Below are 23584 nucleotides of genomic sequence, written 5' to 3'. Positions count from 1 at the left end.
TCTCGAACTCTCAGCACTGATGGGGTCACATAGCATTATATTGATTTATGGTGCTATGTAACCCTTACAGGTCTGGAATGTATTAGATGACATAATTCTGCCAGTGTTATCCAATACATTACAGAACTGTAAGGGTTACATAGCATCATAAATCAATATAATGCTATATGACCCCGCCAGTGCTGGGAGGTCAGGCCGGGAGATGTGCTGCGGAGTCGCAGCGTGACATCCACTCGTCTGCAAGGGGCCTTAGTGTTTATGTGATAATGGTTACAATTCTCTTTACGAGAGTGCAAAATCTAGTTTATAGTCCTTGAGATGTTCCACAATGGCCCTACAGAGTGGCTGGAGCATTTCTGCTTCTTCATACAATTGAGCTATACTATCATATGAGCCTGATCGAGTGGCAGAAAAACATCTTGAAGTCACCTTCCATTTCATACAGTATTTATACCATAGTGATTTGATTTTGCATCTCCCAGCATTTCACATTTGTAGGAAAAAAGTTAAATGCTGAGAGATGATAAAAGGTTTTTGACTTGTGAAAGCTTACAATCTAGAAAACATCTTAGCTCGTCTAAAAATGACAGTTTCCCCTGAGGTCTAAACATGATATATTGATATGCTCCATGCTTTTAATTTCTTTTTATATACTTTATGGGTGTGCCTGTTCCAGCAATACCATCATTTTGCCCAGTTTTCCAGCCAGGCTTTAAAGCCTTGGGGACTACTGGTAAGTGGGTCCCATCCTTACGAATTAGATCTATGTCCAAACAACTGACATTGTGAAAAGGAAAATACAAAGCAGATTGCTAAACAGATTCAAGTCAAATGGAAAATTAAACACTAAAGATTCATTGCCTTGTTTTACTCCCAGCCCTCCCAAAGCCATAACTTTTTTATTTTTATTTTTACATTCTCACAGCTGTACGAGAGTTTATTTTTTGCGTGACAAGATGTACTTTCTAATGGCACCATTTACGGCTGCATACAATATAGCGGTGTCACGTTTGGGTGAGGAAAACATCACACCGAATATAGGAGGGAAAGGGGTGAGGGAATAAGGCCTGGAAACTAGGGAAAGGAGATGCACACCTCCTAGTAAAACCCTAATCAAAGTCCTGACTAACTACCAGTATGAACAGACCCCAGAGGTAGGTGAGTTCATACACAGGAATACCTAATGTCCTAACTCACCCTATAGGACCCCGGTACTAATGTCAGGACTGAGACAACCTGTTTCTGCAAAAGGAAGGACGAACAGGAGTCTCCCTCAGGCCTTAATACAAATGACAGGGAAGTGCAACACACAAAATAACCCAAACAAAATATAAAAGGGAAAGAACACACTTAACTTCAAGTGGCTATGGCAGCACCAGGAACTCAGCCGAGATACACACACCAGCTATCCACAACTCAAACTGAAGCTATAAATCGCATAGCATAGTGGGAGAAACAACAATAAATAGATAATGTTAAATGACCATAATAGCCACACCTGGGGAAAGAAGGTGTGGCAAGCACCAGAAACAACACAGACGTCATTTGATCCAAACGGAAAACATGTCAGGTCAAACCACGTGTTGCCAGTCTCACCAATCTTCTTCCACCTGTCAGGGGAATGTCCTTGACAAGCGGGAAGCAGAAAAAAATATTCCAAATCAGATGGAATTATAAAAAAAACACCATTCTGCCACATTTTTAAGTTTTGTTTTTCACCATTTCCGATGCGGTAAAACTGGCATGTTACTCTTATTCTCCCAATCATCACAATTACAACGATACTCCACATGTATAGTTTTTCTTCCATTTTATTACAAAAAAAAGAATAAAAGCTTTGGAAAATACTAATTTTTCCTTTGCATTGCCATATTCTGACCCCTATAACTTTTTTATTTTTATATGTACGGAGCTGTGTGATGGATCTTTTTTTGAGGAATGATACCAATCTGGGGTATGTATGAATTTTTTATCACTTTTTATTACATTTTTTATGGTAAATGAAGCTACCAAAAACAGCAGGCAACCGGCACCTATGGCGCCATTTTTAAATGCCTGACAGCCAACGTAAATTGACATTGGGTGGTCGGGAAGAGGTTAATAATTCTGACATGCAAAGGGGGCTTGAGTGACAGATCAAGGCCTACTGGTTCTCAAACAGTTAAAAGGTTTAATATTATAATCTATGTAATAATCTATAATGATAAACACTAATGAAAACATATGTACAGTACAGACCAAAAGTTTGGACACACCTTCTCATTCAAAGAGTTTTCTTTATTTTCATGACTATGAAAATTGTAGATTCACACTGAAGGCATCAAAAGTATGAATTAACACATGTGGAATTATATACATAACAAACAAGTGTGAAACAACTGAAAATATGTAATATTCTAGGTTCTTCAAAGTAGCCACCTTTTGCTTTGATTACTGCTTTGCACACTCTTGGCATTCTCTTGATGAGCCCCAAGAGGTAGTCCCCTGAAATGGTTTTCACTTCACAGGTGTGCCCTGTCAGGTTTAATAAGTGGGATTTCTTGCCTTATAAATGGGGTTGGGACCATCAGTTGCGTTGAGTAGAAGTCAGGTGGATACACAGCTGATAGTCCTACTGAATAGACTGTTAGAATTTGTATTATGGCAAGAAAAAAGCAGCTAAGTAAAGAAAAAAACGAGTGGCCATCATTACTTTAAGAAATGAAGGTCAGTCAGTCAGCCGAAAAATTGGGAAAACTTTGAAAGTAAGGCTTATTTGACCATGAAGGAGAGTGATGGGGTGCTGTGCCAGATGACCTGGCCTCCACAGTCACCGGACCTGAACTTAATCAAGATGGTTTGGGGTGAGCTGGACCGCAGAGTGAAGGCAAAAGGGCCAACAAGTGCTAAGCATCTCTGGGAACTCCTTTAAGACTGTTGGAAGACCATTTCAGGGGACTACCTCTTGAAGCTCATCAAGAGAATGCCAAGAGTGTGCAAAGCAGTAATCAAAGCAAAAGGTGGCTACTTTGAAGAACCTAGAATATGACATATTTTCAGTTGTTTCACACTTGTTTGTTATGTATATAATTCCACATGTGTTAATTCATAGTTTTGATGCCTTCATAGTCATGAAAATAAAGAAAATTCTTTGAATGAGAAGGTGTGTCCAAACTTTTGGTCTGTACTGTATATTATGCTACCACAGCAATGACACACAGAGTATTTGGAAAAATGAGTCAACTAGTTATATGAAGAACAATTTGTATCACTGAATGGAGACTGGATACTATAAAAGTATTTTATGAAATTAAATTGATCTAACATTTCATTCATATAACATTACAGTACCACACAAAACTGATCTTGCTAAAAGGAAATTCAAAAAGGTGATCAATCACCCACAATTAAAGGGGTTGCTCTACCATGAGAACTTATGACCAGGATAGGAGAGAAATATCTAATTGGTGGAGATCACCCACTGATCACACAAATGCGGTGCAGGAGCCACCAGAGTGAATGGAGCAGCAGTTATGTATGCTCACAGCTGATCAATTCAACTCTATTGGACTTTGGAAGATAGCCAAGCACTGTACTTGGCTTCTCCTTGGCAGTCTCACAGATTTGAATCAAGTGGTAGTGTACATGTGTGACCACCTCTATTGACTGCCAACAGTAGCTTGGGTGCAGGCAGCAGTAACTGAGCCTCGTCCCTGGAAGTAGGGTTCATACCCCGTTCAATGTAGTTCAAAATAACTCCAGTGTAATGACCGGCGTCACGCAAAGGGAGGGAAATGGGAAGGCCCTGTCCAAGGGAGAGGGAAAGGTGGTGACCCCTGACTCACCTTGCGGCTGGCACCTGACTGCCCTGACGTCCCTAGACTGGTTCATCACCCGTACGCCGATCACGTGCCTAAACCCTGGCTTTCCCTAGGATGAGCCCTGAGTAGTGAACGGGGCGGTGGGATCACTATTCCGCACCACTGACACTAAGAGAAAAACACCAAGGAGAGGACAGACAATACAGACAAACATATAATCCCAGGTGGGCGACAACAACAGACCACCAAGGCCCAACAGGGATCCGGAGGGTAATGTTCTGGAACAACAACCAGGGAACACAACTACACAGCTCCAGTGGGTCAGTATAGAAGTCCAGGCAGGAAGCTCTATATCTGGCAACCAGAGAAGTGGGAGATGGGAATATAAGGAGGTTGGGATTGCTGGACAAGAAACAGCTGAGGAGGAGAAGCTGCGGATCCCTGAGTGAGCCAAAAGGGTTGCAAGGCAAACCCAGAAAGCTACCATTACGAAACAGCACTGTCTTTGTACATCGAGTGCACAGCCACCCGCTGCGACTTCCTGACCCCGGGTATAACGGAGTCAGGCGTGGCTCTTGACACCCTCGTGACATCCAGCGACATGAGTAGATATATTTGATTAGTGTTTTTTAATTATTATGCGGCTTAGACGTGACGTTTCGGCACAAGGCCTTTTTCAAACTGGTGCCGGTCTGTAAGGACGTTGGAAGCCGATGGCTTGGTCTCACGTAATGTGCTGCTGCACTATAAGAGGATGCCACCTCTATTGTCTGCTCATTCTTGTAATTGGTGTGTGTGTGTGTGTGTGTGTGTGTGGAGGGGGGGCCCAGAGGTAAGAACCCATGATCAGATATTTATTCCTTATCCTACTTTGCTCTCAGATGCTATGATGTACTTTAGTGCCCTTATTAATACTGGCTCTATAGAGATCTAAGTCTGGTTTAGTTGGGCATTTTGGCCATAATATGGAAGCTAAAATAAAGGGACCTTCACATATGTCCGGCGATCCATGTTGGCCTCCATGGCGAAGCAGAAAACGGGGAGGGGAACGGAAGCCAGAAATGATCCCATGGTTTTCTATGGGATTGTTCTCATACATCTGGTGCTTCAGTTGTGATGCTGGATGTCAAATAGCGCTGAACAGAAAAACCGACTGCTCAGTTTATCTGTTCAGCATTATAAGTGTATATCGTAGACACCAGTGCATAGTAAATATATCAGTTGTGTCCAGCTCCCGGTCTAAAATAGCTGGACAGCCACAATTGATATATGTGAAGCGGGCCTTACAACTCTCTAAAAAATATCTTACTCAGAGATTATCAAAATGCAAATAAAAATAAACCGTTGAGTCATAGTTTAGTAATTAAAGGTTATGTCGCACGAAAAATATTCTACAGTTTTCAAACCAGCACCTGGTTCTGAATACTTTTGTAACTGCACATAATTTTTTATTTTTTTAAAGCCACTGAGTTATTCAACAAAACTTATCTGTATAGTGCTACTTGCTGTTTGTTAGTTTTTTTTCTTATTTCTTTGTCCTGCTCACTGAGAAGGCCGCACATGCTCAGTTTCATCCTTCAACTGCCTCCTGAGCTGTGATAGGATGAGATCTCAAGCAGAAAAGACACGCCCCCTGAGCTGCAGCAGAAAATACACTCCCCTCTAGCAGAGCAGTGAATGGGGAGATCTCTGGATCCATGTGAGGTATAGGGCTGGTTCTAGCTTTGTTAGAAAGAGATTGACATGTACTATATGAGTTCCATTTTTGTAAATTAGTCATGGGATAACCCCTTTAATAGATATCTTTCCTAGTGAAGGCAAGACAGCACATCTATAGACAGAGGCGTATAGACAAAGGAGAGTCTCAGCTTAGGTTGGCTATATGTTTTTACAAAAATCACAGCAGAAAATGCACCAAAATGATACGCAACTGACAATACTAGCTAATTCCTCAAGCCTATGTTAAAAGCTGAGAACTTTGCCAATATCTTCCAGTCAGGAACATATCGGAGCCCCTCATGCACCACATGCGGAGGAATTGCTCCCCCAGTTATAGACACGCTAAAGTGTCTGGGTTTGGAGCATTTCCACCCTTTTAGGCTTTTTTTTTTGGGCATTATGTTTTTACCTAGTGGCAGCATAAAACCTGCAAAGGGCTATTCCTTTCCCTTTGCATGAGCAAAGAATTAAATCTTTTTTTTTATTATTAAACAATATCTTAGTATTGAAAAAAGAACATATTTTTTATGGCAAAATCTATTTGATTTAGGTCTTATAAATGGCTTTGTAGGTATTTACAGTATATAGTAAAATGCAGTCACATAAATTATTACAATCATTACAAAAGGAAATTCTAACATATGCATCTCTTGTTGTAGAAAATCTACAGCCTTACTATACTTCTTCATTAATCTGGTATCAATCATCTAAATGAAGGTCTAGCGTATAAAAACCACACACCATTCTCGTGTTCTCATGTTCATCATCCCTCAATGCCAATGTTTTCTGCACAGCTGGAAAAACATATTGTTGCTTCCATGCCTACTGTACTGTGAATAGGTGAACTAAGCCAAGGGAAGCTGCAGTGTCTTTGAAGAGTAATTGTTACATTATTTCTGAATAAATAAATGGTGATAATATTGCTGACATTAGTTTTACAATGACAGCAATTAAAATAGAAAATGTCCCCAAAGCCCACAAAAACACAACTGGGTAAACATTAAAGTCAGTAATCAAACAGCATTAATGTAGAAATGATTTATAAAAGCCATGGATCACATGAGTTCAAACCGAAAAGGTTACCACTCACACACGCACAATGCAAAATTACATGTAACATCTAATAATTACGCAAAATCTGCAAATAGATCTGTACCTAAGGCAATACACATGTTAAAGAGAACCTGTCACCATCAAATGCAGAGCAGCATGTAATTTATATATTTAAAATACATTTCTGCTCTTCAGTGATTGACAGCATTCCCTGTGTGTGTATACAGAGATGTCAGTCACGGATAAGATGGCCCCCATGTACATCTGAGCTTAGAATAGCAGAGATTTAAATGTAGTAACTACAAGTTTTACCGAATCCTGTAGGATCCATCCTGGATGAACATCCAGGATTGCTCCTACCACCAATGAGATCCCGTTGAAAAAGGTCTAATGATAGACCGAAACGTCCGGGGAACACAATGTGGCTAATATGTTGGTTCTATTCCTGGATATGAAACAACATTGTATGGAAAACTAAGTGATGTGAACTTACTTGATTATTAAAAATAATTGCATCTACTCAAATTGGAGTGCCGTGGATATTCCTATTCCCCGGGTATTCTTCTCTCACCAGCACTCGGACTACAATATAGGAGTGCAGATCACATACTTCTACAATTATACTTTCACAATGCTAACGGGTTACAACACAAGTTGTGAAATACAGTAGACTTCCACAATATCTGTGATGACATCACTGGAATACTACAGAAGGTGTGAGAAGTACTGATGACATCACTTAGGTAGCAACGCTGCAGTAACTGGTGCTGCTGTAACACTTTTCACAATAATTACAAATTATTGCATCAAATACGGGATTTGAAGAATAAAGAAGTTCTCTTGAAAGAAAAGATAGAATTTCAGGACAGCAATAGCCTAAATCTAGTAACTCCACTTATCATAAGGAACGATTACCAATATTAAAGGGGTTGTCCAAGTTATATTTATTGATGACCTACAGTATCCTCAGGATAGGTCATCAATATCAGATCGGCTGGGGTCCGACAACCGGCACCCCCGCCGATCAGATGTTTGAAGAGAAGGCGCGCACCATGCCAGCGCTGCCTCCCCTTTACTGTTTACCTTCTAGCCGTTGCATTTGCAGTGGTGAGCAGGTGTAATTACACCCAAGCTGTCCCATTCATTGGCTTGGGTGTAATTACAACCGCTCACCGCTGCAGATGCAACGGCTAGAAGGTAAACAGTGAAGAGGAGGCAGCGCTGGCACGGCACGCGCCTTCTCTTCAAACAGCTGATTGGCGGGAGTGTCGGGCGTCAGACCCCAGCCGATCTGATATTGATGACCTTTCAGATATAACTTGGACAACCCCTTTCAGATAAACGAATGCCACTATCAGTGACATATTCATCATGAAAATGTAAATCATATAGAAAAAAATATTCTAAAAACACTTAATTCTACTCCTTTTAAATTGTAGCTGTAATCCAAAAAAAATTCAAAAATGTCAAAAATGCTGTAAGCCAGACCTTTTTTGTGCAGCAGAGTACTTCTGTTAACGTGCTTAGGAAGATTAATTATGTCTTCCTGTCATATTGTCCTGCCTTTCAGAACATCAATCGTTATATTACCAGCTTGCAAGGTAACATAACAAATTGAAATACAGTAAGCAGATACAACAGATGCAGTGCCAGCCAGGAACTCTTTCTTCCAATGAAGTCTCCAGACCTTTCTAGATGTAGAAAGATTGAAAACCACAAGAAAGCTAGACATTTTATTAAAGATGTGTTGATGCATCACAGAACAATATTACATGTTGTAATTTCATTCTACTTTTACTTGATATGAAACAAAATGTGACACTTGTCTTTGCTCGCAGTGAATGCCAATTCACCCTATCCATGTTAATACCTTAAACAGACCAATATTATCCTGTGCTAGTCTTTTAATTGGAATGTAACCATTAAACAGAGCGAAAAGAGAGTAACATGAAAATGTGATCAGCGCTGTAAATCTACAGCTCGCACCTTCCTAATTATAATGTAATGTGCCACCTTTGCATCGTTCGAAATGAAATATGACTAAAGTTACATATGCAAATCTGGTCAGAGTGAATGTAGGACAAAATGTGATAATCACTTGCAACGAGAAGTCAATGTTCTCGGTTATTTAGACCATGAACAAAAAAGTCTGATAAGGAAAAAAAATCAAGCAATAACATTAACCCAGCTGGGAAATTTGAAGTGATATTATAAAACATACACAAAGTTAAGCAAGGACAGCAGCAGAGAAGAAAGGAAAACATGGAGAGTAATGACAGGATAAAATATATACTGTATGTAGGTCAATTCAAGAAGGAAATTTTAAATGCTTCATGGATCACACATGACCGAGAGAAAAGCGGCCTTGGTGTGCCAAGCAACTAATCAAAGCCCATGTTGAATTTATACCAGTACAATTTAGGAAACAAAAGCTTGACATTGACTGGTTGCTTTGCACAACAAGGTCACTTTTTCTGTAAGACATCTTGAAACTTTAAAGAGCGTCTGTCATTAGGATCAACCCTATTAAACCATCTATGGTACAATACTGTATTTATGTGTCTAACTTGTGCCGTTTCCAAGATATATCAATTTTTAGTGACAGGTAAATTAAAGGGGTTGTCCGGGTTCAGAGCTGAACCCAGACATACCCTTATTTTCCCCCAGGCAGCCCCCCTGAGGCTAGCATCGAAGCATCTTATGCTCCGATGTACTCCCTTTCCCTGCGCTAAATCGTGCAGGGAACGGGCTCTTTTGTTTTCAATAACACACGGCCAGCAGTGTGTTCGGTGACGTCACCGGCTCTGATGGGCGGGCTTTAGCGCTGCCCTAGCCGTTTTACTGGCTAGGGCAGCGCTAAATCCCACCCATCAGTGTTGGTGACGTCACCGGGGTTCCTGGCAGCCCCATGGAGAGCCCCGGTACGTCACCGGATCTCAAAAAAATGCCTTTGCCCTGCGCGATTTAGCACAGGGCAAGGGAGAGCATCGGAGCATGAACTGCTCCGATGCTCATGTCAGGGGGCTGCCGGGGAGGTATCAGAGCTGAACCCAGACAACCCCTTTAAGTATTTGGTTCTCACAAGGGCAGGCACAGACCCCTTGGAGTACCAGGGCTCCTCCATCTTGTACCTCTTGCCACTCCACTATCTCCACAACTGACACGACCAGACATCTGACCCCCCCCTGTTAGGGTAAATTCACAGGTCCGTGGTCTATTGCGTATCCACAAATTGCGGATCCGCAATACACCCGGCCGACACCCCCCATAGAACTGCCTATTCTTGTCTGCAATTGCGGACAAGAATAGGACATGTTCTATTTTTTTGCTGAGCCGCGGCCCGGAAGTTCGGGGCCGCTCTCCAGAAATGTGGATACGGCGGAGAGCACATAGTGTGCTCTCCGCATCTCTTCCGGCCCCATAGAGAATGAATAGGTCCGCACCCGTTCCCGATATTGCGGAACGGATGCGGACCCATTTGCGGATGAATGAATGGACCCTAATCTTGCACCTGTGCCTTAGTCCACACTGTAGGTGCATGAATAGTGTATTTGACTTTGCTTTACCATCAGTACAAATGACTACTGTAAATGTGCACGTGATGTCATCTTCCACCTGAACAAAGCTGAGCATCTCCTCTTCTGGGTGGATGATGATGTAATTGGAGCATGAGCAGTAGTCATCTGCACATGCACTGATAGTGTAGATGCCTGGTCCTCTCAATTATGGGGAATAGAAGAGTGGCAAGAGGTACAAGATGGAGAAGCTGTGGTGCTCTGAGAAGCTCTGACCCATGCCTCAGTGCACCGAAGAGCTAATTTACATTTCAATAAAAAGTCATATATTTTGGGAACGGTGCAACAGAGACACCAAAATAAGATATGTTTTTCTCATCAGGATCAACCCTAGCAGGCTTTATGCCTGGTTTAACAGGGTTGATCCTGATTATAGATGATCTATATGTTCAAAGTGTAAACAAAGAAGCTACATTATATGCTGTGAGGCAGTGACAGGCCTCATATATGAAGAGGGAAGATATGTGTCTCCTAGAATGGTGCAGAAAACCTATTAGAGGAGATATATGTTATATTTGCTGTGTTTTCCCCACAATCACCTGAAGAGAGGTGTCGCTCGGTCAGAGTCAGAAGGACTGCTGGACCATATCCTTCCCAAGGTACTTCGCTGCTTCCACCAGGAGGACTGGTGGGTTGCACTGGTCACAGCTAGGAGATTGTCTGACCAAAGCTGAATACCGCAGTGTGAACACTGAGCTAGAGGTGAGTTAGGGAAAACCTCTGCATAGTGAGCGCCTAGCCAGGCAAGCGTTTATTGCTTTGTGTTAATGTAACACGTTGTGAGGTGAAGCTGCGACTTCATGGTGCCGAGGGATGCCAAACGGCATTAACCCATGCTCTCATAGATTTCTAAGAAATGAGAACCAATACACAGTACTGGTAAGATTATTTAATGTTTGCCTTTATCAAAAATGTCTAGGTTTAGTGCTCCTTTAAGAAATAAGCCCTAGTGGCAAGTGATAAGCTCCAAAGTCAGTTCCAAATAAGCTTGTTTTCTGCTGGACCTTTAGGTTCTATTATCACAAAATTGGACACTGGGCACTTTTGTAAGCCAATCTGAACCTGACGGCAATCAGCTGATCACAACTCATACTTTGAAACTTTAGCCACTGTGGGGCCAGTACTGCATTTAAATAAATGACCACCCTGTAATACATGGATAAGTCAGGTCAAATCACTGATGAGAGGTTTATTGCATGCTGTGGGTGCACAGATTCTGAGAGGCTTATTGCTCTGGCTTAGAAAGGGGGTTCCTGAGCTCCATATGCCCTAACAGGCAGCATTAAACAAGAATTCTTTCTATTTTTTCATCATTATTTAGCTCCTTACCTACTATTATTGCATTAATACTTACTAAAACAGAACAAGTGACGTCAATCGTTCTCTCTGGTGGTGCAGGCATACTGTTAATTTCCACTGAAAACCAAACTTTGTAAGGTGCTGATTCTCTACCTAACAAAAGAACACACAATAAATCAATAACAATATTATAGAATAGAGATAGATACATATATATGTGTGTATATATACTATATATATATATATATATATATATATATATATATATATACGCACACACACATATATTATATGTGTATATTATATATATTTGAGTGATCAAAACTATTTATAATGTACTGGATGTTATTTTTTTACTCATGGAACTCAATGAAGTCATATTTTATATCTGTACTATATTCATTTTAGAGATCAGTACAGTAGTACACTGAGTTGTAATGGCCCCAGGTTGCCATATTTTACATATACAGTAGGATTCCCTGGGTTATTGTAATTCAATGCCACACTCAACATACAATATCACAGTCCCTACTTATCTACAGCACATCTAAATGAAAGATAAAACCAGCATTGGAGTTTTACTTGTAAAATGCCTGTGAATTAAAGCATCACATTGAGGGCAAATAAATCCACTCGGCAAGAACTGCTATACTGAAGTGCTTGCACCCACTGGCTGTTTAGTGGCATCTCTGGGAGGTATCGTGCTATGGTTCCATTTTACTTGTATACTGTGTAGTGTAAGACCCTGAATAAGATCCTCTCCTCATCAGCTCTCTCATGCAGGTCCGTAAAAATCACAAGGAGTAGAAAAGAAAAATATAGGACCTGGGAGGAAAAGGACCATTGGTGACGTCACTGCGCTCATCACATGGTCCATCACCATGGTGATGCACCATGTGATGGACCATGTGATGAGCGCAGTGACATCACCAAAGGTCCTTTTCCTCCCAGGTCCTCAAAGAAGAAGAAAGAAGATGAGCCGGGCAGCGCGAACAAGTGGATGAGGTGAGTTTAATTTTATTTTTATTTTTTTAACCCCTCCATCCCTAATTTACTTAGCATTCTGTATTAAGAATCCTATTATTTTCCCTTATAACCATGTTATAAGGGAAAATATTAAAATCTACAGAATACCTAACCCAAACCCGAACTTCAGTGAAGAAGCCCGGGTTTGGGTCTGGTTACCACATTCAGTTTTTTCTCACGCGCGTGCAAAATGCATTGCACTCGCGCGGAAAAAACTGAAGAACGCAACGTAATCGCATACAAAACTCACCCCACTCGCAGGCAAAATCGCACGATTTTCCCACGATGCACTCGCATCTTATCCGGCCCTCACACGCGATACCCGTGTGAAAGAGGCCTTAGACTTTTTTTTTAAAGAATAATGCAAACGGATCTGTTCTGAACAGATACAAGCGTTTGCATTATCGGTGCGAATCCATCTGTGCAGATACAAGACGGATCCGCACCGAACGCAGGTGTGAAAGTAGCCTATAATGTATTTACAGTATTATAATATTATTGATAATCAGGGAAATAAATTAGAGATAACTACAGTATGTGATTCAGCTAACTTTCTTCCATCTGTGTCACATGCAGTCAGATGGACATCAGATCTGAAATGTAAGGTCCTTGCCAAACAACTTCACAGATGCCCACATGCCAGATTGCTGAGAATATGATTTTGGAGAGCTTTAGGGTTAGCGACAGAATTCACTTAAGTATCAAGTTAAGTGGATACAAGCAATAAAAATTATTTTAGGTAACATGAAGAAAACTTTCTATAAACAGGTTTCCGGAAACATTATCACTCTTGACAATGGACTGCATCTGGTATTGCAGTTCGCACCCATTCACTTGAGTTGCAATAGACAGACACAACCAGTGGACAAGATAGTGGCTGATCCTGGGAAAAAATTATTTGACATAAAATACACCTATACTTTTTCAATTATGGGTATTTGAACAAATTCTAGCAAATAAGTCTTCTGAGTAAAATAAAGCAGAAAGCTAATTGTCTATGTAAGTAGCTTGCCAAAATTACTCTACTTATCCAAATAGCTGTACTCATGATGCACAGCTGGTAGCAACCACTTGCCAAAGTACTGCACCATCTAAATTAAACAGTCCAGAAAGTAAAGGGCTAAAGGTCCACTATTGATGCTGCTCGTTTAATTTGGGACAAAGGCAGATTATAATCCTATAGTTTCCTGTAATACATAATAGATCTGTATGATATCTCACCTACAGTGGAATCCTTCAAAAGAAACCTAAAAACCCACCTCTGCAGACAAGCCTACAACCAGTGACCCTGCTGCCTCTATACCGCCATGGCCAACTTCACCCTCACCTACTGTGTCCTTCTCCCATACCATGTAGATTGTAAGCCCTCACGGGCAGGGCCCTCTCTCCTTTTGTACCAGTTTGTAACTTGTCTTGTTTATGCTTAGTGCAATTGTCTGTATTATGTATGTGCGCCTCTTATCATATGTACAGCGCTATGGAATGAATGGCGTTTTAATAATAAATAATAATAATAATATTTATATTTATCACTATTCTTCACCTTTCTCTATGTATAGGAGTTGTCTCATTTTCTTCCCTTTTATAAACTGTGAATAAACTGTTGTGAGACAGTGACTGGGAAAGTAGTAGAGAATCGTTATATTTTGCCTAGGTTTCTTTCATATACCATGGGGTGGATATCTTAACTAGGAAAACTGGGTGAGATATCAAAAATCCAGGAAAGATGGGCTGCCTTAGCAAAACATAGTTTGCTGAGGACTTTGGTAAATTGTGTTGTCGGGCTTGGATTTTAATGGAATGAGGATGCAGGTTGGTAGTGGGGCTCCTCATTCCCTTCCTGTCCAGAACAGGTTTCATATAATGCTCTCAGCCAGGTGATGGAGCTCAGATAATTTCTGGGCTATAAAGATTTGCACTATGAGCATGACTGGGTGGAGGACTGGTTGAACTGACTGGCTTTCACCATTGCTGCTGAAGTCTGCTCAAACAACAAAAGGACACTTTCGCCCGTATAGAAAGGGTAATTTTATGTTTAGTTAGTGCTCAGCCGAGCAGGAATTTATTTTATATTTCGCCTGAATGTAAAGGCCTTATATTTTGCTTGTGGATGAGAAAAAAGAAAACAGGCCAATCCCTGTGTGAACTGTGCCATTGTGTCACTGTCTCTGACTGCTGTGCCTACCACTATTGAGCTGACCCCCACACTGTATAAAACTGACATGATTACAGGGGTAATAGATTAATATTACAGAGTTTATTAGATATTGTTATGGCCATCACCGCTATCCAGCAGAAATGGTCATGCTTGTACTTGTTTGTGAGCAGGCATGCACAGAAGCCTTTGAGGCACCCTCTAATGCTCCACCCAGAACGTAGCTGCAGATGCTTTGCCAGGCCTTTCACAGTGCCTTGCAACAGAGACATGTGATCCAAGGGAGGTGCACATCCTACAAACACTAGGACCAAAAAGTGTAGAGCCAGCAAAAGAGGACAATATAACATGAGTGCCGGTAAGAAATTACATTTTAATCATAGAATGGAACCAGAAAAACTAGAAATAGGAATAAACTTTTAAGGAATAAATTATACAGTTGCAAGAAAAAGTATGTGAACCCATTGGAATGATATGGATTTCTGCACAAATTGGTCATAAAATGTGATCTGATCTTCATCTAAGTCACAACAATAGACAATCACAGTCTGCTTAAACTAATTACACACAAAGAATTTAATTTTACCATGTTTTTATTGAACACACCATGTAAACATTCACAGTGCAGGTGGAAAAAGTATGTGAACCCCTAGACTAATGACATCTCCAAGAGCTAATTGGAGTGAGGTGTCAGCCAACTGGAGTCCAATCAATGAGATGAGATTGGAGGTGTTGGTTACAGCTGCCCTGCCCTATAAAAAACACACACGAGTTCTGGGTTTGATTTTCACAAGAAGCATTGTCTGATGTGAATGATACCTCGCACAAAAGAGCTCTCAGAAGACCTACGATTAAGAATTGTTGACTTGCATAAAGCTGTAAAGGGTTATAAAAGTATCTCCAAAAGCCTTGCTGTTTATCAGTCCACGTTCAGGCAAATTCTCTATAAATGGAGAAAGTTCAGCACTGCTGTTACTCTCCCTAGGAGTGACCGTTCTGTAAAGATGACTTTAAGAGCACAGCGCAGACTGCTCAATGAGGTGAAGAAGAATCCTAGAGTGTCAGCTAAAGACTTACAAAAGTGTCTGGCATATGCTATCATCCCTGTTAGCGAATCTACAATACGTAAAAAACACTAAACAAGAATGAATTTCATGGGAGGATACCACAGAGGAAGCCACTGCTGTCCAAACAAAACATTGCTTCACGTTTACAGTTTGCACAAGAGCACATGGATGTTCCACCGCAGTACTGGCAAAATATTCTGTGGACAGATGAAACCAAAGTTGAGTTGTTTGGAAGAAACACACAACGCTATGTGTGGAGAAAAAGAGGCACAGCACACCAACATCAAAACCTCATCCCAACTGTGAAGTATGGTGGTGGGGGCATCATGGTTTGGGTCTGCTTTGCTGCGTCAGGGCCTGGACGGATTGCTATCATCAAAGGAAAAATTAATTCCCAAGTTTATCAAGACATTTTGCAGGAGAACTTAAGGCCATCTGTCCACCAGCTGAAGCTCAACAGAAGATGGGTGTTGCAACAGGACAACGACCCAAAGCATAGAAGTAAAACAACAACAGAATGGCTTAAACAGAAGAAAATACGCCTTCTGGAGTGGCCCAGTCAGAGTCCTGACCTCAACCCGATTGAGATGCTGTGGCATGACCTCAAGAAAGCGATTCACACCAGACATCCCAAGAATATTGCTGAACTGAAACAGTTCTGTAAAGAGGAATGGTCAAGAATTACTCCTGACCGCTGTGCACGTCTGATCTGCAACTACAGAAAATGTTTGGTTGAAGTTATTGCTGCCAAAGGAGGTTCAACCAGTTATTAAATCCAAGGGTTCACATACTTTTTCCACCTGCACTGTGAATGTTTACATGGTGTGTTCAATAAAAACATGGTAACATTTAATTCTTTGTGTGTTATTAGTTTAAGCAGACTGTGATTGTCTATTGTTGTGACTTAGATGAAGATCAGATCACATTTTATGACCAATTTGTGCAGAAATCCATATAATTCCAAAGGGTTCACATACTTTTTCTTGCAACTGTATTTTGTAGCCCATCGCTCAGTATGTTCCCGACAGTCCATTAATATCAGTGGGAAGTGTATAATGCTTTATTTCTGATGAAGTGGTGTCACGTTCTCCATGGACTACAGCTAATCTCTGGGGGTCCTTGTAATGGGGCACTGTGTGATCATTTTAGCAATGAGGGACTATTGAAAATTATCGAGAAAAAAAACCCTGAAATTTATCAAAAGAATTCTAGGAAATTGTAATACTCAATGTAAAATGGCTTTCTTCTCATGAACTCTTGCATTTACAGCTAATGACTACAAAGAGCTTAAATGACGCAGTATGAAGCAGTTGCTAGCAGTCTGAACTTTTGAACTTGATATCATGAAAAAAAATATAGTAAGATAGCTATGAAGATTGAGATGTTTGAAATTAAAGAAGAAAGTAGTTTAATAATGCAGAAACCTTAAATACACTACAACCAACCGTAATGAATATCTAAAGGCAGGGAGCATGTTAAGAAAATTGCTGTGAGAGCAACAGATCTTTACGGAATTTGCGGTAATAAGAAAGGCTTGAATAAGCAATGTTACTTATTTACAGTCCTAGCAGCACATAAAGGGCAAAAGTATCGGTAAATGTAGACGTGTAAAAAAAAAAAATTGTAACGACAATAATTTAATAAAGTTATATATTACATCTACTCTCAGAGACAGTCCAAGAGAAGAAATTGCTGGGCTTAACTACATTAAATCACATCTCCGTGACATTGTTTATTGGCCAAGTTACATGATTAAACAGCTAATAACAGCCCTCCTGTACATCCGGCAATATATAAATGTAGAAACTGAAAAGTGCGCCTTGCAAAGAAGTGCAATTAAGCCACAAGAGAGCTCCAATAAATGTCAAAACAAATTATATCCATGTATTATAGCTATGCTTAATGGATGTGTGATTGTATTCTGAACTTCCTTTGATATACTGACACCACAATCAAAGGTCAAACGTCTTCTTCCAGTTATAAGAATGAATGCTGGTTAATATATGGACAATATGTGAGTAACTCATCAGGAAATTGGTAATTATTTGTTCAAAGAAAAGGTGTAAAAATGCTAATTTTACCAATAAAACACTGCTGTTTCACAATGATCAAACACATCATTATCGCCTATTGTCCATTAAAATAATGAAAACTCATGGCACTTGTAGATGTTCGTGAACTACTACTTACCCAAATAAGCATACATTTTTTTAACTTTTTCACATTCTATTATCCAATGCCATACAGAAGAATGAACGCAAGACTTCACAAAATGCAAGCTTTTTTGTATCATTTATAGGGTGAGATGTACTATACTGACATTTTTATTATAATGTTTTGCTATAACCACTACTGTCACAGACCCCTCATGGGTTCCTCAAGATTTGAAGGTAAGTTTTCATTAGCACATTTATGACCATTTTTCTGTTGAGTATTTTTAAGAGAAACAAGTAATATGAAGATTGAAAGGGGTTCTCCAGTCTGGGACGTCTAAATTAACAGCTAGGATCCCCCATTCATGGACCCTTATCTATTAACCAGAAAGTAAAATCTGTGAAAGTAGTTATATAGAGCATCTCTGGCCCTGGCATTTTGGTGCATGGTATGGACCGTCTGTTTAAACCTTTAGGGGGAGATTTATCAAGTAGAACTGGCTTAGTTGCCCATAGCAACCAATCAGATTCCACCTTTCATTTTTCACAGCTCCATGAAAATAAAAGGTGGAATCTGATTGGTTGCTATGGGCAACTAAGCCAGTTCTACTTTACACCAGTTTGATAAATCTCCCTCTTAAAGGGATTCTGTCATGAGATTTTACCCCTATAATCTAAACATATGCTCATGTCCGGACAAATAAGAAGAATCCTAAGCTGGCCTTAATAAACGTCACTGTGGCTCTATTTGCACAAAAAAACGTTTTTTAAAACCTGTCAATCACTTACTTAAGGTGCCCAAGGGGAGGTCCGTTAATACAGGGTGCCAGGCCGCACCCCTCGCCTTCCGGTGCCCAGCGCCGCCTTGCCTGTCTTCTGCGGCGCCTTCTACAGCTCAGCGCCGCATCCGCAATCCTACCCGTCCCTCTGCCAGATCCCGCGTCTGCGCACCAGGCTCAGCCTGATGCGCTGCGGACTCCTGGCAGAGGCTTAGTTGAGCGAAGTGCGCATGCGCCGGCCTGATGCAGTGTAATCTGCATGTTATAGAGCAGAAGGAGCTGAGCAGATAGATATACAGTTTTGTGGGAAAAGATTCAGAATAACTTCTATTTCATTCATTTAAAGAGGACCTTTCATCGGTCCAAACATTGTGAACTAAGTATCATGACATATACAGCGGCACCCAGGGATCTCACTGCACTTGCTATGATCCCTGGGCGCCGCTCCGTTCTCCTGTTATGTCCTCCGGTATGTTCAGGGACTTGGTGTGGCGAAATCAACCTCGCCACTGGGTTTTGGAGAGGACTGGCTGCTGGCCTCTTGCCCCAGGATTATGGGCCATATACTAACTTTTAAACCCCTGAACCGATTCAAGTGAATTTTGGATAGGTTTGTCCCCACGTTATACTGTTTGAATTAATGTAAGTTATATGTATGGCCAATGTAAACTCACAAAGTTGTAACAATCTATAATAATTGTAACTTGTCAGCTTGGGAGGAAAATGCTGGGTGTGTTTCTATTGTGCCATTGTCCCATTGTGTGTTTAAATGGTGATGTCTGTCCTGTTGTATCTACATGTGTATTGGCGATCTCCCTTTGTTCTGAGAGATAATTGGATTGCTCCTCAGGTTGTCTCCAGACAGAGGGGAGGAGACCATGATGCATTGTGGGGATATGTTGTCCTATGTCCCAGTCTTCATTCTGGTCCTCTGGGGGCGTGAACGATTGGTTGCTGTAGTTGCATTGTATGTGTTGTTAAGTACTGATTGGTTGTATTTCAAACCCCTGTGGGCAGTACTATGTTTTTGGTTTGTGAATAAAAGAGGCTGTACGTGAAGTACAGTCAGTTCCTGTTTCACCTTCAACATAGAGCCTGGTCTCATGTGTGTGGGGATTGCTATACGTGTATACTCCCCTGGCTATAACTACTAGCTCTTTTAAGGGCTGTTCCTGATCTCTGGTTTTAGGAGAGGTCCACCCACTGGAGCCTGGAGCCTTGTCGTAGGTCCAGGGTGGGTAGGAGACGGTGAGACCTCAACCAAGCTTCGGCGGTTCGTGGGGTCTGCAGTGCGTACGGCGTCAAGTGGAGTGCTTGGAGTCCTCGGAAAGCACTAGGAGCATTCATTCAACGGAGGTACCCGGTCGGTGTACCAGGTGATCCGTTACATTGGTGGCAAGCAGTGGGATGGCGTCCTAGTGTGAGGAGAAGCAGCTCGGAGACACCGTTCGTGGAGTTACAAATTGAGGGCAACGCTAGTATCCGTACAGCGCCCCTGGGAGCAGAGGTATCCAGCGACTTGGAGCAGACAAGTATGGAAGGCTCTGAAGATGACTGGCTGGCCGAGGTGAGGCAGCGAGTGGCCCAGTATGGAGGTAATGTGTCCATGGATATATACCAGGCCATCTGGAACCAGGTCACAGCCAAGCGACATGCAAGGATGGAACGAGAATTCCGACTGGCGAAAGAGAGCGAAATTGCCCAGCGGAAGGAGTGTTACAGCAGCCGAGCAGAGGCTGCATCCGAGGAGGTTAGCAGTCTCCCCCTGAGGCGGCCAGAGGAACCCGAAGTAGGGGTCCTCATAGACTGGTCCTGTGAGGAACCACAACAGGCAGGTGGAGACGAGACCGAGGTCTCTCCACCGGGATGCTGGGCAGCTGGCCCAGACGCTCAACAGCAGCCGGAGTTGCCAGGTGTGGACGCAGATGGTTCTTACTCGCAACTGTTGAGGGACCTCACAGACTGGTCCTGGGAGGACCCACAGATGGCAGGTGGAGATGGGACCGAGGTCTCTCTACCAGTCCTACAGGGATGCTGGACGGTTGGTCCAGATCTCCAGCCATCTCCGCAGGGATACCAGGAGGAGGAGGTAAGCGAGCCCTCCCCTTCCCAGGTACTTCCCAACCGAGTTCTGGGGGCAGGGGATGAGCCTGCGATATCCACTGATCTCTCTCCCCAACCACAGGGGGACAGCACCCCTAACTCCGATGGTGCAGATGGGACCACGGTCTCTGCACCAGACCTACCGAGATACTGGACGGCCGGTTCAGATCCCCCACCAACCCTGCAGGAATGCCAGGAGGAGGAGGTAAGCGATTCCTCCTCTCCACAGCCGATCTGCAACAAGGTCCTGGGGATAGGATTCCCTGACCACATCCCAGCGGAAGAGCTGGCATCTGGGCAGAGCGCAGTCGGCCTCTGCCCTCCCCTATCCTCTTCTCCAGAGCCGGACTTCCCACAGGCTACCCCAGCAGAAGAGCTGGCATCTGGGCAGAGCGCAGTCGGCCTCTGCCCACCAAGTACCTACAGCTCCAAGCTGGAGAACCACAAAGAGGCGAGGAGTAGCAGATGCCCACTCAACAGCTGGGGACATACAGAACAGAGCCAGGCCCCAAGATTCAACAGGTCCAGTATTGGGTTGTGGTTGGACTGCCAGACTAACTCCGGTACTGACCGTGAGGTCAGGTATCTGGTTAGTCTTCCCTGGGAGGGGGAGATGTGTGGCGAAACCAACCTCGCCACTGGGTTTTGGAGAGGACTGGCTGCTGGCCTCTTGCCCCAGGATTATGGGCCATATACTAACTTTTAAACCCCTGAACCGATTCAAGTGAATTTTGGATAGGTTTGTCCCCACGTTATACTGTTTGAATTAATGTAAGTTATATGTATGGCCAATGTAAACTCACAAAGTTGTAACAATCTATAATAATTGTAACTTGTCAGCTTGGGAGGAAAATGCTGGGTGTGTTTCTATTGTGCCATTGTCCCATTGTGTGTTTAAATGGTGATGTCTGTCCTGTTGTATCTACATGTGTATTGGCGATCTCCCTTTGTTCTGAGAGATAATTGGATTGCTCCTCAGGTTGTCTCCAGACAGAGGGGAGGAGACCATGATGCATTGTGGGGATATGTTGTCCTATGTCCCAGTCTTCATTCTGGTCCTCTGGGGGCGTGAACGATTGGTTGCTGTAGTTGCATTGTATGTGTTGTTAATTACTGATTGGTTGTATTTCAAACCCCTGTGGGCAGTACTATGTTTTTGGTTTGTGAATAAAAGAGGCTGTACGTGAAGTACAGTCAGTTCCTGTTTCACCTTCAACATAGAGCCTGGTCTCATGTGTGTGGGGATTGCTATACGTGTATACTCCCCTGGCTATAACTACTAGCTCTTTTAAGGGCTGTTCCTGATCTCTGGTTTTAGGAGAGGTCCACCCACTGGAGCCTGGAGCCTTGTCGTAGGTCCAGGGTGGGTAGGAGACGGTGAGACCTCAACCAAGCTTCGGCGGTTCGTGGGGTCTGCAGTGCGTACGGCGTCAAGTGGAGTGCTTGGAGTCCTCGGAAAGCACTAGGAGCATTCATTCAACGGAGGTACCCGGTCGGTGTACCAGGTGATCCGTTACACTTGGTTATAGTAGGCGGAGTCTGCCCTTGTTCTGCTGGGCGTCTCCTTCTCCTAGGCTGTAGCGCTGGCCAATCGCATCGCAAAGCTCACAGCCTGAGAGAAAAAACCTCCCAGGCTGTGAGCTCTGCGGTGCGATTGGCCAGCGCTACAGCCTAGGAGAAGGAGACGCCCAGCAGAACAAGGGCAGACTCCGCCTACTATAACCAAGTCCCCAAAGTCTCCGCCTACTATAACCAAGTCCCCGAACATACCGGAGGACATAACGGGAGAACGGAGCGGCGCCCAGGGATAATAGTAAAAAATGCAGTGTAATAATAGTAAAAATGCAGTGAGATCCCTGGGCGCCGCTGTATATGTCAGGATACTTAGTTCACAATGTTTGGACCGATGAAAGGTCCTCTTTAAAATCCAGCTCATGTTGCGCTTTGAAGTCACAGAGGGAAGTCTGTCAATCACTGATAGGACCACCTCCTTGATTTCAAAGCCTAGAATTACAAGTCTTACAGAATTATAGAACTATATATAAATCTGTTCAGCTCCTCCTGCTTTATAACATGGTGACGGCAGACTGCACAGCATTTGCATGGTGTAAGGTTCCTCTTAAAGGTTATGGACAACTTTGGGGACTTTTTTTGTAATTTATTAATTTGATTTAGATGTATTTTGGACTAAAATGTTTTTGTAATATATTTTATTTAAAAATTTCATTTGGCTTCCACAGCTTCCATGATACATAGTATAAAGCAAGCTGCAGAATGCTGTTCACAGTGAAATTTGTCAGATTGGCTCTCAACCTCTCTCCTGAACGATCTTGTAAGCTAATTTATGACCACATCAAAGCTCAATCAAATTAAACGCAATTAAAAATCTAGATAACCCATTTAAGGATGAAAACTGAACAGTTCATCTTGTGGATTTGCTGTCAGTCCACTATAATCGAACACTGTGTTGCTTTTTTATTTTATAACCCTTTTGTATAATTCAATATAGCAAAGAGGGTGCGAAGGCATCAGACACTTGTATTATAAATAGCACCTGATAGGTAGGGGGGCATGTCATAGATTTTGCATTAAAGTCTAGAAGCTTTAAGATAACCCATGCTTCATCCACCCAAAGCAACATGTACAAAGAGTGAACTGCTGATAACAATCCGTTAAATCCCTAAAAAAAATTTTACATTTAGAAGTAGAATAGAAAGAGTCATGATATAGGTGCCCAAGGAATCAAAATAGTATGTACCTTGAAAGGTGTAAAGTTGTCTTTGTCCTGTCCTGGCGACAGCAGGTAATTATTGGGAATGATCTGTTCCCAGTTACTGCCTGCTTGTCAAAGGAGA

At 42.3% G+C, this 23584-nt stretch overlaps 1 protein-coding gene across 1 annotated transcript in view; it reads right to left on the bottom strand.

The window, feature by feature from the left end:
- The window catches only part of CFAP47 (cilia and flagella associated protein 47), a 572366-nt gene that overhangs the window by 215123 nt on the left and 333659 nt on the right, over positions 1 to 23584 (bottom strand). The window contains exon 52 of the mRNA XM_040424993.1: positions 11502 to 11599. Within this exon, the coding sequence (XP_040280927.1) occupies positions 11502 to 11599 (98 nt within the window). The remainder of the gene's footprint in view (positions 1 to 11501; positions 11600 to 23584) is intronic.

Source organism: Bufo bufo, chromosome 3, assembly GCF_905171765.1.
Source record: "Bufo bufo chromosome 3, aBufBuf1.1, whole genome shotgun sequence".
NCBI classification, from domain to species: Eukaryota; Metazoa; Chordata; class Amphibia; order Anura; family Bufonidae; genus Bufo; species Bufo bufo.
Note: the sequence above shows the minus strand (reverse complement) of the source record. Positions and strands in the feature narration are given on the sequence as shown.